This window comes from Monodon monoceros, unplaced genomic scaffold, assembly GCF_005190385.1.
Source record: "Monodon monoceros isolate NGI ecotype Baffin Bay Population unplaced genomic scaffold, NGI_Narwhal_1 Super_Scaffold_12, whole genome shotgun sequence".
Lineage (NCBI taxonomy): Eukaryota > Metazoa > Chordata > Mammalia > Artiodactyla > Monodontidae > Monodon > Monodon monoceros.
The window spans coordinates 29,186,375-29,201,416 of NW_021703768.1; the positions used below are offsets into that span (position 1 = coordinate 29,186,375).

General features: G+C 40.0%; 1 protein-coding gene across 1 annotated transcript in view; it reads right to left on the bottom strand.

The window, feature by feature from the left end:
• The window catches only part of AGXT2 (alanine--glyoxylate aminotransferase 2), a 44,342-nt gene that overhangs the window by 14,736 nt on the left and 14,564 nt on the right, over positions 1-15,042 (bottom strand). The window contains exons 4-9 of the mRNA XM_029219147.1: positions 13,411-13,534; positions 11,856-11,950; positions 11,135-11,228; positions 10,355-10,448; positions 7,444-7,544; positions 6,780-6,872 (exon numbers count right to left, since the gene is read on the bottom strand). Of these exons, the coding sequence (XP_029074980.1) occupies positions 6,780-6,872; positions 7,444-7,544; positions 10,355-10,448; positions 11,135-11,228; positions 11,856-11,950; positions 13,411-13,534 (601 nt within the window). The remainder of the gene's footprint in view (positions 1-6,779; positions 6,873-7,443; positions 7,545-10,354; positions 10,449-11,134; positions 11,229-11,855; positions 11,951-13,410; positions 13,535-15,042) is intronic.

A 15,042-nucleotide genomic window follows, 5' to 3' on the forward strand; every position in this document is an offset into this window, starting at 1 on the left:
ATGACAGTGTCTAGATGCATCCACACCTCAACAAATGACCCAATTTCGTTTCTTTTTATGGCTGAGTAATATTCCATTGTATATATGTACCACATCTTCTTTATCCATTCATCTGTTGATGGGCATTTAGGTTGCTTCCATGACCTGGCTACTGTAAATAGTGCTGCAATGAACATTGGGGTGCATGTGTCTTTTTTTTTTTTTTTGCGGTACGCGGGCCTCTCATTGTTGTGGCCCTCTCCCGTTGCGGAACAGAGGTTCCAGATGCGCAGGCTCAGCAGCCATGGCTCATGGGTCCAGCTGCTCCGCGGCATGTGGGATCTCCCCAGACCGGGGCACGAGCCCGCGTCCCCTGCATCGGTAGGCGGACTCTCAACCACTGCGCCACCAGGGAAGCCCACATGTGTCTTTTTGAATTATGTTTTTCTCTGGGTATATGTCCAGTAGTGGGGTTTCTGGATCATGTGGTAGTTCTATTTTCAGTTTTTTAAGGAAGCTCCATACTCTTCTCCATAGTGGCTGTATCAATTTACATTCCCACCAACAGTGCAAGAGGGTTCTCTTTTCTCCACACCCTCTCCAGCATTTGTTGTTTGTAGATTTTCTTATGATGCCCATTCTAACTGGTGTGAGGTGATACCTCATTGTAGTTTTGATTTGCATTTCTCTAATAATTAGTGATGTTGAGCAGCTTTTCATGTGCTTCTTGGCCATCTGTATGTCTTCTTTGGAGAAATGTCTGTTTAGGTCTTCTGCCCATTTTTGGATTGGGTTGTTTGCTTTTTTTGATATTGAGCTGCATGAGCTCTTTTTATATTTTGGAGATTAATCCTTTGTCCACTGATTCGTTTGCAAATATTTTCTCCCATTCTGAGGGTTGTCTTTTCACCTTGTTTATGGTTTCCTTTGCTGTGCAAAAGCTTTGAAGTTTCATTAGGCCCTGTTTGTTTACTTTTGTTTTTATTTCCACTACTCTAGGAGGTGAATCAAAAAAGATCTTGCTGTGATTTATGTCAAAGAGTGTTCTTCCTCTAAGAGTTTTATAGTGTCCAGTCTTACATTTAGGTCTATAATCCATTTTGAGTTTATTTTCGTGTATGGCGTTAGGGAGTGTTCTAATTTCATTCTTTTACATGTAGCTGTCCAGCTTTCCCAGCACTACTTATTGAAGAGACTGTCTTTTCTCCATTGTATATCCTTGCCTCCTTTGTCATAGATTAGTTGACCATAGGTGCGTGGGTTCACCTCTGGGCTTTCTATCTTGTTCCATTGATGTATGTTTCTGTTTTTGTGCCAGTACATATTGTCTTGATTACTGTAGCTTTATAGTATAGTCTGAAGTCAGAGAGTCTGATTCCTCCAGCTCTGTTTTTTTCCCTCAAGCCTGCTTTGGCTATTCAGGGTCTTTTGTGTCTCCATACAAATTTTAAGATTTTTTGTTCTACTTCTGTAAAAAATTGGTAATTTCCTAGGGATTGCATTGAATCTGTAGATTGCTTTGGGTAGTATAGTGATTTTCGCAATTGATTCTTCCAATCCAAGAACATGGTATATCTCTCCATCTGTTGGCATCATCTTTAATTTCTTTCATCAATGTCTTATAGTTTTCTGTATACAGGTCTTTTGTCTCCCTAGGTAGGTTTATTCCTAGGTATTTTATTCTTTTTTGCAACGGTAAATGGGAGTGTTTCCTTACTTTCTCTTTCAGAATTTTCATCATTAGTGTATAGGAATGCAAGAGATTTCTGTGCATTAGTTTTGTATCCTGCTACTTTACCAAATTCATTGATTAGCTCTAGTAGTTTTCTGGTGGCATCTTTAGGATTCTCTACGTATAGTATCGTGTCATCTCCAAACAGTGACAGTTTTACTTCTTTTTTTCCAATTTGTATTCCTTTTATTTCTTTTTCTTTTCTGATTGCCATGACTAGGACTTCCAAAAATATGTTGAATAATAGTGGTGAGAGTGGAAAACCTTGTCTTGTTCCTGATCTTAGAGGAAATGGTTTCAGTTTTTCACCATTGAGAATGATGTTTGCTGTGGGTTTGTCATATATGGCCTTTTTTATGTTGAGGTAGTTCCCTCTATGCCCAGTTTCTGGAGAGTTTTTATCATAAATGGGTGTTGAATGCTGTCGAAAGATTTTTCTGCATCTATTGAGGTGATCATATGGTTTTTCTTCTTCAATTTGTTAATATGGTGTATCACATTGATTGAGTTGTGTATATTGAAGAATCCTTGCATCCCTGGGATAAATCCCACCCGATCATGGTGTATGATTCTTTTCATGTGTTGTTGGATTCTGTTTGTTAGTATTTTGTTGAGGATTTTTGCATCTATATTCATCAGTGATATTGGTCTGTAATTTTCTTTTTTTGTAGTATCTCTGTCTGGTTTTGGTATCAGGGTGATGGTGGCCTCGTAGAATGAGTTTGGGAGTGTTCCTTCCTCTGCAAATTTTTGGAAGAGTTTGAGAAGGATGGGTGTTAGCTCTTCTCTAAATGTTTGATAGAATTCACCTGTGAAGCCATCTGGTCCTGGACTTTTGTTTGTTGGAAGATTTTTAATCACAGTTTCAATTTCATTACTTGTGATTGGTCTGCTCATATTTTCTATTTCTTCCTGGTTCAGTCTTGGAAGGTTATACCTTTCTAAGAATTTGTCCATTTCTTCCAGGTTGTCCATTTTATTGGCATAGAGTTGCTTATAGTAGTCTCTTAGGATGCTTTGTATTTCTGCCGTGTCTGTTGTAACTTCTCCATTTTCATTTCTAATTTTATTGATTTGAGTCCTCTCCCTCTTTTTCTTGATGAGTCTGGCTAATGGCTTATCAATTTTTTTATCTTCTCAAAGAACCAGCTTTTAGTTTTATTTATCTTTGCTATTGTTTTCTTTGTTTCTATTTCATTTATTTCTGCTCTGCTCTTTATGATTTCTTTCCTTTTGCTAACTATGGGTGTTGTTTGTTCTTCTTTCTCTAGTTCCTTTAGGTGTAAGGTTAGATTGTTTATTTGAGTGGTTTCTTATTTCTTGTGGTAGGCTTGTATAGCTATAAACTTCCTTTTTAGAACTGCTTTTGCTGCATCCCATAGGTTTTGGATCACCGTGTTTTCATTGTCATTTGTCTCTAGGTATTTTTTGATTTCCTCTTTGATTTCTTCAGTGATCTCTTAGTTATTTAGTAACGTATTGTTTAGCCTCCAAGTGTTTGTGTTTTTTACATTTTTTCCCCCTGTAATTCATTTCTAATCTCATAGGGTTGTGGTCAGAAAAGATGCTTGATATGATTTCAATTTTCTTAAATTTACTGAGGCTTGATTTATGATTCAAGATGTGATCTATCCTGGAGAATGTTCCATGTGCACTTGAGAAGAAAGTGTAATCTGCTGTTTTTGGATGTAATGTCCTATAAATATGAATTAAATCTATCTGGTCTATTGTGTCATTTAAAGCTTGTGTTTCCTTATTTATTTTCATTTTGGATGATCTGTCCATTGGTGTACATGAGATGTTAAAGTTCCCCACTATTATTGTGTTACTGTAAATTTCCTCTTTTATAGCTGTTAGCAGTTGCCTTATGTATTGAGGTGCTCCTTTGTTGGGTGCATATATATTTATAATTGTCATATCTTTTTCATGGATTGATCCCTTGATCATTATCTAGTGTCCTTCCTTGTCTCTTGGAACATTGTTTATTTTAAAGTCTATTTTATCTGATATGAGTATTGCTATTCCAGCTTTCTTTTGATTTCCATTTGCATGGAATATCTTTTTCCATCCCCTCACTTTCAGTCTGTATGTGTCCCTAGGTCTGAAGTGGGTCTCTTGTAGACAGCATATATATGGGTCTTGTTTTTGTAACCATTCAGCAAGCCTCTGTCTTTTGGTTGGAGCATTTAATCCATTCACGTTTAAGGTAATTATCGATATGTATGTTCCTATGACCATTTTCTTAATTGTTTTGGGTTTGTTTTTGTAGGTCCTTTTCTTCTCTTGTGTTTCCCACTTAGAGAAGTTGCTTTAGCATTTGTTGTAGAGCTGGTTTGATGCTGCTGAATTCTCTTAGCTTTTGTTTGTCTGTAAAGCTTTTGATTTCTCCATTGAATCTGAATGAGATCCTTGTCAGGTAGAGTAATCTTGGCTGTAGGTTCTTCCCTTTCATCACATTAAGTATATCATGCTACTCCCTTCTGGCTTGTAGAGTTTCTGCTGAGAAATCAGCTGTTAACCTTATGGGAGTTCCCTTGTATATTATTTGTCATTTTTCCCTTCCTGCTTTCAATAATTTTTCTTTGTCTTTAATTTTTGCCAATTTGATTACTATGTGTCTCGGCGTGTTTCTCCTTGGGCTCATCCTGTATGGGACTCACTGTGCTTCCTGGACTTGGGTGGCTGTTTCCTTTCCCATGTTAGGGAAGTTTTCGACTGTAATCTCTTCAAATATTTTCTCGGGTCCTTTCTCTCTCTCTTCTCCTTCTGGGACACCTATAATGTAAATGTTGTTGCATTTAATGTTGTCCCAGAGGTCTCTTAGGCTGTCATGACTTCTTTTCATTCTTTTTTCTTTATTCTGTTCTGCAGCAGTGAATTCCACCATTCTGTCTTCCAGGTCACTTACCCCTTCTTCTGCCTCAGTTATTCTGCTATTGATTCCTTCTAGTGTAGTTTTCATTTCAGTTATTGTATTGTTCATCTCTGTTTGTTTGTTCTTTAATTCTTCTAGGTCTTTTTAAGACATTTCTTGCATCTTCTCGATCTTTGCCTCCATTCTTTTTCCGAGGTCCTGGATCATCTTCACTATCATTATTCTGAATTCTTTTTCTGGAAGGTTGCCTATCTCCACTTCATTTAATTGTTTTTCTGGGGTTTTATCTTGTTCCTTCATCTGGTGCATAGCTCTCTGCCTTTTCATCTTGTCTATCATTCTATGAATGTGGTTTTTGTTCCACAGGCTGCAGGATTGTAGTTCTTCTTGCTTCTGCTGTCTGTCCTTTGGTGGATGAGTCTATCTACTCTTCTGTCATTCTTGAGAGACAGGTTTACCCAGTGGTTAGTGTGGTCTTGGTTTAGTGTGGTTTGAATTCTGGCTCTGTCCCTACTAACTGCATGATCTCAACAGGCAAATTAACCATCTTGGACTTCAATTCACTCATCTTTAAAATGGGCATAATTACAACTGGACACTCCTTACAGAACCATGATGAATATCAACTTAGTTGTTACATACAAAGCATTATGAACAGCACCTGACACTTAGTAAGTGCTCAGAAAGTTCTAGCTATTCTTATCTTTACCTACTCATTAAGACAGTCCTTCTGAAGGTCACCCTGTGTTAGTTTCCAATTAGGTTGTTGAAAATGACAAAAACATATACCATAGGAAATTCTGAAATCCATTAGTTTCTTTGAAGTCAATCTACCTTCCCGCTAATTAATCCAATGGTTGCAGCTTCACTGTGGCTGATTCCAAAGGTTAAAGCTTATTCTCTTCACCAGTGTAGCTAATTATAAACTGACTGAATAGACTTTTCTTCTTTTAATAGCAGATTAACTTTCTTCAGGACTTTGGTTCACTTTTCCTAAACTTGTACGGGCAGGATGGGAAAGGGAGGATGGACACAACAGGAGGAGCTGGCCCACGCTTCTCTGTGCAGTGCCCAGGGGTCATCCAGTTCATCTGCGGATCACAGAGACCTGGCTGCACGGGAGGAAACTGCAAAAGAATTCTGCTGAGGGGGCAGCCCATTGTCCCCTATAGGGGATGTTTTAGTTGAAGAAAACTGTTTAGGCAAAGATGGCAGGACTGAAACAGGTATGAATCATTCAAGTTCTCCACCTGTTTTTTGTGGTCTAACCAGTTGTTAGAATCAGGACCCAGAAATGATTCAGGAGCACTTTGGAGGCCGTGGAGACTACCCTCTGGTCTTTTGATCTCCATTGCTATTCTCAGGAGGCAGAAGACCAGATACACTCCAATAAGGGGTGTGATTATAATGTAAATTAATCCCTTTAGGAAAGACACAGGCTACAGCTCACAGAGCCCATGGATTTTATTCCCTTAAAGTGTCCCCTTAGAGGTACTGTATGATTATTCCAACAATGTTGCCATAACTATTTTAGAATTTACTTTTTGGAACTACTTAAAAATTTTTTTTTATTTTTTTGGCCATGCAGCATGGCATGTGGGATTTTAGTTCCCAGACCAGGGATTGAACCCATGACCCTGCAGTGGAAGCATGGAGTCCCAACTACTGGACCACCAGGGAAGTCCCTGGAACTACTCTTTGAATATCTATGATGGTGGCCCTCTTCTAACTTAGAGGTGGGACCTTTTCTTTTTAAGTATGATTTCCAAACAAATTTTGTTATTAAGGTAAGATGAATGCTTCCAGACTGGTTAATATTATTTTGACAAAAATTAAGAGGAAAACTTGGTTATGAGATTAAACTAAGGTTAAGCTGCTCCTGACATGCACTCCCCAAAAGGAATTTTAAAAGTATGTTGAGGAATGGAAGCATCACCTATGCCTGTTAACAATTTATTTGATAGAGTTCAATTTGGATGTTTAAGTTCTGTTGTACTTGATTAAATGGACAAACTAATCCAATAACGAACTAACCAGTCAACTCGCCAAATCTTCATTAACTTATACCCACGTCTTGGAATCCCCAGAGTGGTTGCTTTCTGCCTGGACCACAGAGGAGGGTTTAAAGAAGTTTCTCCTTGTGCTTTTCCTGTCCTGGCTGCACTGAATCGCACCTATTCCATGACCACTCACTTCATCTGCGATGCACACGCCTCCCCGCTCACGAACCAGCTCGAAGGCTTCCTTTAGAAACCCCTTTGGGTACTGGACAACGCCATTCACCCCCTGCAAAAGACCAAACCAAGAAGACTTAGAGTAACAGCACAGCCCTTGAAAGTACTAAAAGAGAATTGAAGATGGATTATGATCAATATTAGCATTAGTGATACTAGCAATTTTTAAAACAGTCTCTAGAACTGATTCAACTATGGGTGAAAAGAGGGGCCATTACTCTTATGCCATGCCTGCTGAAAAAGGATGCAAACATATCCTTTCCTGAGAGTAGAGGAAAAGTAGATTAGGGGATTTAGTAAGATTATAGAAAGGCTCCCCCTGACAGTGTGGGTGATAAAGAACTAAAAATTGCTGGGGTTGTCTATTTTTACAGATTTAGGGATTCAATAGTTTCATCTATCTCTCTGTTCAGTCTGGGAGTGCAGGAGATGGTTTCTTCAAAGGTCACCTGAAAACCAGTGCCCCCGCCCCACTTTTTTTTAAGGGAACCAATGGAATGAATTAAGTTTGGAGAGGGACATAGCAGTGGTCACTTAAATAATTTGGAATTCTCTAGAATGTATGAGTTAAAAATCTGATAATTCAGAACTGAGCTCAATTAATGTTTGGTTAATACACTCACTTGAATCGGCTCTGCAAAAAATCCAGCAATTGATTTGGCCACAGAAGTGTTCAGAGTATCTTTGAATTGTTCAATATACTGGTCTTTAGCTTGGCAGCAGTCTGCAACAAACAAACAACAACAGAAAACACAGCATTTGAAGATGTGAGAATGGCATCCAGAAGAATGGGGGGAAAACAGGAAAAAAGAAAACAGGACAGTAAATTGAATAGAGTCCCTCAAGATACAGTAAACCAGGATATGAGGATATAGGTTTCTGAATGTTCTGAACATTCTGTCAGAATGACTCATGCTTTGTTTCAAGCAGCTAGACTAGCATAGCCACAAAAGCATAAGCAAACCACTTCAGTTGTTTCCACCTGGAGAAGCAGTGCTCCAAAGCATCATTGAGTCTGGTATCGATAGCTGTTTTATCTAAGGATACTGATCCTCTCAACGGTGTAGATTTAATTCAAATGTAATTGCTGTGTGGATTTAATCTATTTGGAAATAACCATGTTTACCTTTCATTGCTACTTAATCTGATGTGCAATTTTAAAGTGACAAAGTATCTCAGTCTTTATGGTTAATAAATATGTTTATATAGCAATCAGAATTCAGTCTAAAGAGGAATGTACTACAGTCAGATAACTTTCATCCATTATAGCAAGGCAGAGGAAGCTTCCTCCTCTGGAATACCAAGATCAAGTACATCCATATATGACTGAACCTTCAGAATTTTTATCCACACCTGTAATTTGGTTCTAAACAGCATCACGTAGTCTCTGAATCTAAACCCACATCCACGGATAGCAGAAGAGATGCAGAGAGAGAGCTGGGTGTGATGGGGGGTTTCTGCTGAAAGCAGTCTGGGAGGCAAGTCACCATCTACCATCATGATGCTTGCTTAGAGGCATGGATGCGATCCTGTCTACTGAAGGCTAGAGATAAGGAATGGAAACCTTCAGTTATCGTCTTCAAAAGTGAACCATAAATATATTTTATATTGAATACTTCAGCTCTTCATTAAAAAGTGGGAAAAACATGACCTGGCCCCAAACATACTTTGAGCCTACATGCGATGTTTGGGAAAGCTTGCTTGACAGAATTACCTGATCTTTAGTTAGTTGGAATTGAGGGTTGGGGGTTTGAAGAAGGAAGTAATGACATGAATAGCAAACCCAGAAAGTACATTTTTTAGCATCACTTATGTTGTATGATGGGTAGGATATAGTAGACAAATAAATCTGTGCCCCTAGAGGTTGAAATTTCCTATTATTATTAAGAAAGGAAGAGAAAACAACCTAGGATGGCCCAAAAGGATGAATTAGACATATGTTCAAAGGATATAATTTGGGAATTTAGTAAGATCACTTGTAACTAGAGAAATCAAAGGGTGGAGCAAAATCAACCCTAATGGCTTAAATTTGGACAAAACCAAACCATGGAGAAGGTTTTGCTTGAACCTGCGCTAGACCTTTCATAATTTTCCCCCCCACTGCCCATAAATTCAGTGATGAGAGGTCATCAACTGTCATTGGCTTTTTCCTTCATTTCGCATTTACTTCATTGGCTCGTTGCTGTGGCTTCAGGTCAGGTCGTCTCTGGAGAGAGACTTGGTGCAGTAGTATCACCATGACAACATCAAGCGAGTGGAGAGGGGATGCTCTCCTGGATGCTATCCAAGCAACGGAGTAGAGAGGGAAGAGTTTTCATTTTAGCTGGTGGTAAAGAGAGAGTTAAGCAGAGTGAGATGCCAAGAAAGAACAATTTTTTAAGAAAAAGCAAACTTGTCTTGCAAAAGGAGAAAGAGAAGCGACATGATCAGTACCAGGTTTGGAACATTGTGGGGTAGTGTGTTGAGAGGTGTCCCAAGTTACACCTGAAATTCAGGGACTGGAATGACCAGTGGGGAAGAAAAAATCCTGAGGAGGGGGTGGAGGAAGGGAATGAAATCTACCACATAAATATCTATATTAGGCTCAAAAATGGATGCCTGTGTGGGGAATGATGACATACTTTTGAGGTGAAAGAAAAGCCCCCAACCAAGACTGGCACCTGGATGTGCCCACTGAATGAACTCTAAGAGGAATGGAGAACTGGAACCTTCTATACTCAGAATAATTCACACGTTGGGATGCATTTATAAACATATATGAATATGCCTTTTTGCAGCAAATACCAAACTCTTCTCAAGCCCTAACAGCACCAGAGGAGGCTGAAGTCCCTTTTTTTTTTTTTTTTTTTTCTTTTTTTGCGGTACGCGGGCCTCTCACTGTTGCCGCCTCTCCCGTTGCGGAGCACAGGCTCCGGACGCGCAGGCTCAGCGGCCATGGCTCACGGGCCCAGCCGCTCCGCGGCACGTGGGATCTTCCCGGACCGGGGCACGAACCCGCGTCTCTTGCATCGGCAGGCGGACTCCCAACCACTGCGCCACCAGGGGAGCCCTGGTCTTCTGTTTTGACAAAGGCTCTCATTTTGGCTGGTACTCTGAGTCCCTGGGGAACTTCCTCATTGGAGTTTTGAGATTTCTAAGTGTTCTTTCCCCTTTCCCCTTCTCCCATTGGGATTTGGCAAATAATCCCTCAAAAAAAACCTTGTTTTCTTTTAAAATTGGTAGCAGAGCTATTGCTGGGAGAGCTAAGAGAGCGCCTTTAGTGAAGCACCAGGTGATAGTCTGTTTTTGGCTTAGCTCTGATAGCATGAGATGCTGAGATGAGTTTCCTAACAGGAGATGGATGCTCTGATGGTATAGTGGTCATTGGCATAAGAGGTGTTAGTTCAGTGAGGGGTGATTTCTTAGTTGTATTTGCCTTGGCTTTCCCTTTCCCACTTTTTGGAATCTGTTCACCCAGGAATGGTTCTGCCTCTCTCCACATTCCTTACCCCTCCTGACCTTCCACCATGTGCCTCCCTCCCTGCCCAGCTGGACCTGGTGCACAGCTGCATTTCCTAATTGTTTGCACTGGAGAATCTCGGCAGTGGCTTCCTCCCCAAGGGCCACAGAAAACATCCGGGCACATCGTCTGCAAATGACAAAAGAGGGAGTTTAGCAAGATGTGAACACAAGACAGCCAATTTGGGGCAACCTATGGTGCCAGTTAAGGCAAGAGGGCTTCTTAGTTTGATACTAAGATTCCTCCTTTACTCTTCTCCCACTTAGGACAAAAACCTAATATTCTGCTTTGAAGAGATAATTTTTTTTCTTGGAAATCAATTATGAGGGCACTCTACAAAGCAAACTGATTTCAATGTCAGCCTGGAAACAATTTGCTCAAGAGTTTGGTCAGTAAGGGCATCTGAAAGAATAAGAATAATTAGGTATCTGATTCTGATGCTGAAAATGTGGAAACAGTGAGTGAGCACCGAAGGTGAGTACAGGGATGACTCTATGGAAATTTTATGCATTCAAGGCTCTGGGAAGTTATTTCAGTGCATTTATTTGCAGTTGACTCGATTTTATTTAAAAGCAAAACAAAACTAAAACAATCTTGTCATTAATTATTACTCAGACTCTGAAGGTCTTCCTAAGAAACATTTCCCTTAAATGGTCTTTAATTCGATTAAGTCAAATTGAGCCCCTGATTCATTATAGTTATGTAATATAAGCTAATTTGTATTAGTTTCTAGTCCTAATGCCTGGAAAATCTGATAAATGATTCCACACACCCAGGAGTTTTTAGAGAAATATGACAAAAATCTCAAAACTTACTGATTGGCAGCCCATCCCACTGGGGAGTTCCATTTTGTGGAACCCTACATTTGTCAAGCCAAGTGTGTAAGGACTACATCCATGGTAGGCTCCTCTGCAGACAGAAAACAGTGGGAGGACTGGGTTAAGTTTACTTTTCTATGATCACTGGCCTGTGGAACACTGGGTAGGACAAAAAAGAAAGTCCATGTAGGCTATTCAGGCTATGGCTCCTTACCATAAGCAGAGATGAAAGTGGCCCAGTGTCATATGGCAAAGTCATGAGCTTCTGGGGGTGCAGACCAATCATTCACTATTTGGCATAGGTCATAGTCAATGCCATACCTTTTTTTTAGCTTTTATTTTTTTAAATTTTAATCTTTAATTTTTATCTTATATTGGAGCATAGTTCATGAAAAACGTTGTGTGTTAGTTTCTATACCATATCTTTAAAGTGAAAAAGCTGTCATGTCACCTTCTTTTTAATTCCATAGGAGAATCTATGACAAAACTGGGACTCCAAACTCTTGGTTACCTCGGTCAGGGACCCCTACCTTGGATCAGGCCAATTTGGATGGTGTTATCCAGACATAAAATTCATTTGACTGACCCTACCCTAAAATCTAAAATTAGAAAAACACCCCAGGAAAGCCCCTCTCCTGCTTTAGGCTATATTTTAAAGATAAACATGTAATATTGGGGTGAGTCAATGTTAAAGTTGAATGTTCCAAGGTGTGGTTACCTGAAAGAAATGATATCTGTGTTATTTGAGTGTGCTCTGGCCATCAGCATGGCTAGGTCATTGGCTTCTGAGCCACTGTTCATCAGGAAAATGACCTGGAGAAAAAAAAAGACACATGGTCATGAGACACATGATTACCCAATTCATTCGAAACTGTTAAAGACAGTGTATCCCAGCCTCTGATTATTAAGGAGAGTTCCCTTCGTACCAGCAGTCCCATCATTGAATTACTATATTAATTCTACAGCTATTCACTTAGCAGCTGCTAAGCACCAGAGATACAAAAATGACTAAGGGATTGTCGGAGTTGTGAAATATTCCAGATTTTCATTGGTTTTACCTGATTCTCTGCAGAGTGCTAAGATGGAGAGACTTGCTGAGACATACAGTGGTTAGTGGCTGAGGGGATCTGAGGACCAGGTCTCTTGGTTCTTGAACCTGAACTGCCCCACCTGATTCTGAAGGCTTGAGACAAGGCAGGCTCCCAGAGGAGCCTGTTCGGTGTTTGTGAATGTTAAAACAAATGAGCAACAAACAAAAAAGTGCAGCTCATCCTGGTTGAAAGAAAGGGGAGAGCTGAAGGGTACTGGATCCTCCAGGCTTGGGGACTGGGAGGCTAGGGCTGTGCCCTTGCGGGCTTCCTCGCCTCTACTCATCCATGAGTGGTCTGCCGTGAACTGAGGTTGCAGCTCTTGCAATGTCCTCCATCTCTTGTAGATAACATAGTAAATATGGTACCTAAATAATACAGGAAGATGATCATAATAGCTAACACCAGGTACGGCGCACTGTTCTAAATAGGTATTAACTCATTGAATCCTGAAATGAAAACCTTGGCCAACATTTTAACATCTCAATTCAGTTAAAAAATTCAATCATTTCAGACGCAGGAAAACATCTCATTTAGCAAAAATATCAAAGTGCATCTCAGACCAAATGAACTTAATGATATATTAATTTTCTAAAAAAGTGGCTCCACTCTTTGTTAAAGAAGAATTGTTAACCAACAAGGACCTACTGTGTAGCACAGGGAACTCTGCTCAATATTATGTAACAACCTGAATGGTAAAAGAATTTGAAAAAGAATAGATACATGGTTATGTATAACTGAATCACTTTGCTGGACGCCTGAAACTAACACAACATAGTTAAGCAACTCTACTCCAGTATAAAATAAAAAGTTAAAAGAAAAAGAAGAAATTCCAATGACTTTGCAGAGGGGCTGTGGAGCAAAGAGATGAAAACTTCCTGAGGAACACAGAGGAGAGTGTCAGGAAGCCTGGGGTTCCCGCTAAGTGATTTCTGCAAAGATGTGGTGGTGAGGAGAGTGACCAAGGAGAGGCAGATGTTTGGAACTGATGAAGTGAACATCGGCTGGTTTCACCAGTAATTCATCAATTCCTTTCTTCTCCTAGAGTGCTTTCCGATATGGCCACTAGCGCACTCATTTTGGATGTTCAAAGAACAGACCTGATTCCCACCCATACTCTCATTTCCTAAGCCAGATTCCCTGAGATCATGAGACTCCTATCCCTTTGAACTGGAAGCATCAGACCTTCAGAGGTTCAGGAAGAAGCGCTGAAAGCTTCTCTGCATATTCGTGGATCGGAGGGTGGAAGAAGACGGCACTTGTGTGCCACAGGCGGCCAAGCTGCTTTTGTGCCACTGCGTTTACTTTCCTGGATAAACAGAAGAGCAGAGTTACCCACAATGCCAGCGGGCATGTTCCTCCCAACACAACAAAGGCCATTGAACTCAAACCCACGGCTATTTCTCAAAGAGTTTCAAGAGGCTGATTTCATCCCCACGCAAGAAAGAGTTTCTCTAACCACCAGAGGTATCTGGCAATGGGATATGTTGCCTCAAAATGTAATGAATTCCTCACCAAGAGGAGTGTTCAAAAGGAGACTTATGCGCTGGGGATTTTATTTTATTTTTATTTATTTATTTTTAACATCTTTATTGGAGTATAATTGCTTTACAATGGTGTGTTATTTTCTGCTTCACAACAAAATGGATCAGTTATATATATACATATGTTCCCATATCTCTTCCCGCTTGCATCTCTCTCCCTCCCACCCTCCCTATCCCACCCCTCCAGGCGGTCACAAAGCAACCAGCTGATCTCCCTGTGCTATGCGGCTGCTTCCCACTAGCTATCTACCTTACGTTTGGTAGTGTATATATGTCCATGCCTCTCTCTCGCTTTGTCACAATTTACCCTTCCCCCTCCCCATACCCTCAAGTCCATTCTCTAGTAAGTGTGTGTCTTTATTCCTGTTTTACCCCTAGGTTCTTCATGACATTTTTTTTCTTAAATTCCATATATATGTGTTAGCATACGGTATTTGTCTCTCTCTTTCTGACTTACTTCACTCTGTATGACAGACTCTAGGTCTATCCACCTCATTACAATAGCTCAATTTCGTTTCTTTTTATGGCTGAGTAATATTCCATTGTATATATGTGCCACATCTTCTTTATCCATTCATCCGATGATGGACACTTAGGTTGTTTCCATCTCTAGGCTATTGTAAATAGAGCTGCAATGAACATTTTGGTACATGACTCTTTTTGAATTATGGTTTTCTCAGGGTATATGCCCAGTAGTGGGATTGCTGGGTCATATGGTAGTTCTATTTGTAGTTTTTTAAGGAACCTCCATACAGTCCTCCACAGTGGCTGTATCAATTTACATTCCCACCAACAGTGTAAGAGGGTTCCTTTTGCTCCACACCCTCTCCAGCATTTATTGTTTCTAGATTTTTTGATGATGGCCATTCTGACTGGTGTGAGATGATATCTCATTGTAGTTTTAATCTGCATTTCTCTAATGATTAGTGATGTTGAGCATTCTTTCATGTGTTTGTTGGCAGTCTGTATATCTTCTTTGGAGAAATGTCTATTTAGGTCTTCTGCCCATTTTTGGATTGGGTTGTTTGTTTTTTTGTTATTAAGCTGCATGAGCTGCTTATAAATTTTGGAGATTAATCCTTTGTCAGTTGCTTCATTTGCTAATATTTTCTCCCATTCTGAGGGTTGTCTTTGGTCTTGTTTATGGTTTCCTTTGCTGTGCAAAAGCTTTGTAGTTTCATTAGGTCCCATTTGTCTATTTTTGTTTTTATTTCCATTTCTCTAGGAGGTGGGTCAAAAAGGACCTTGCTGTGATTTATGTCATAGAGTGTCC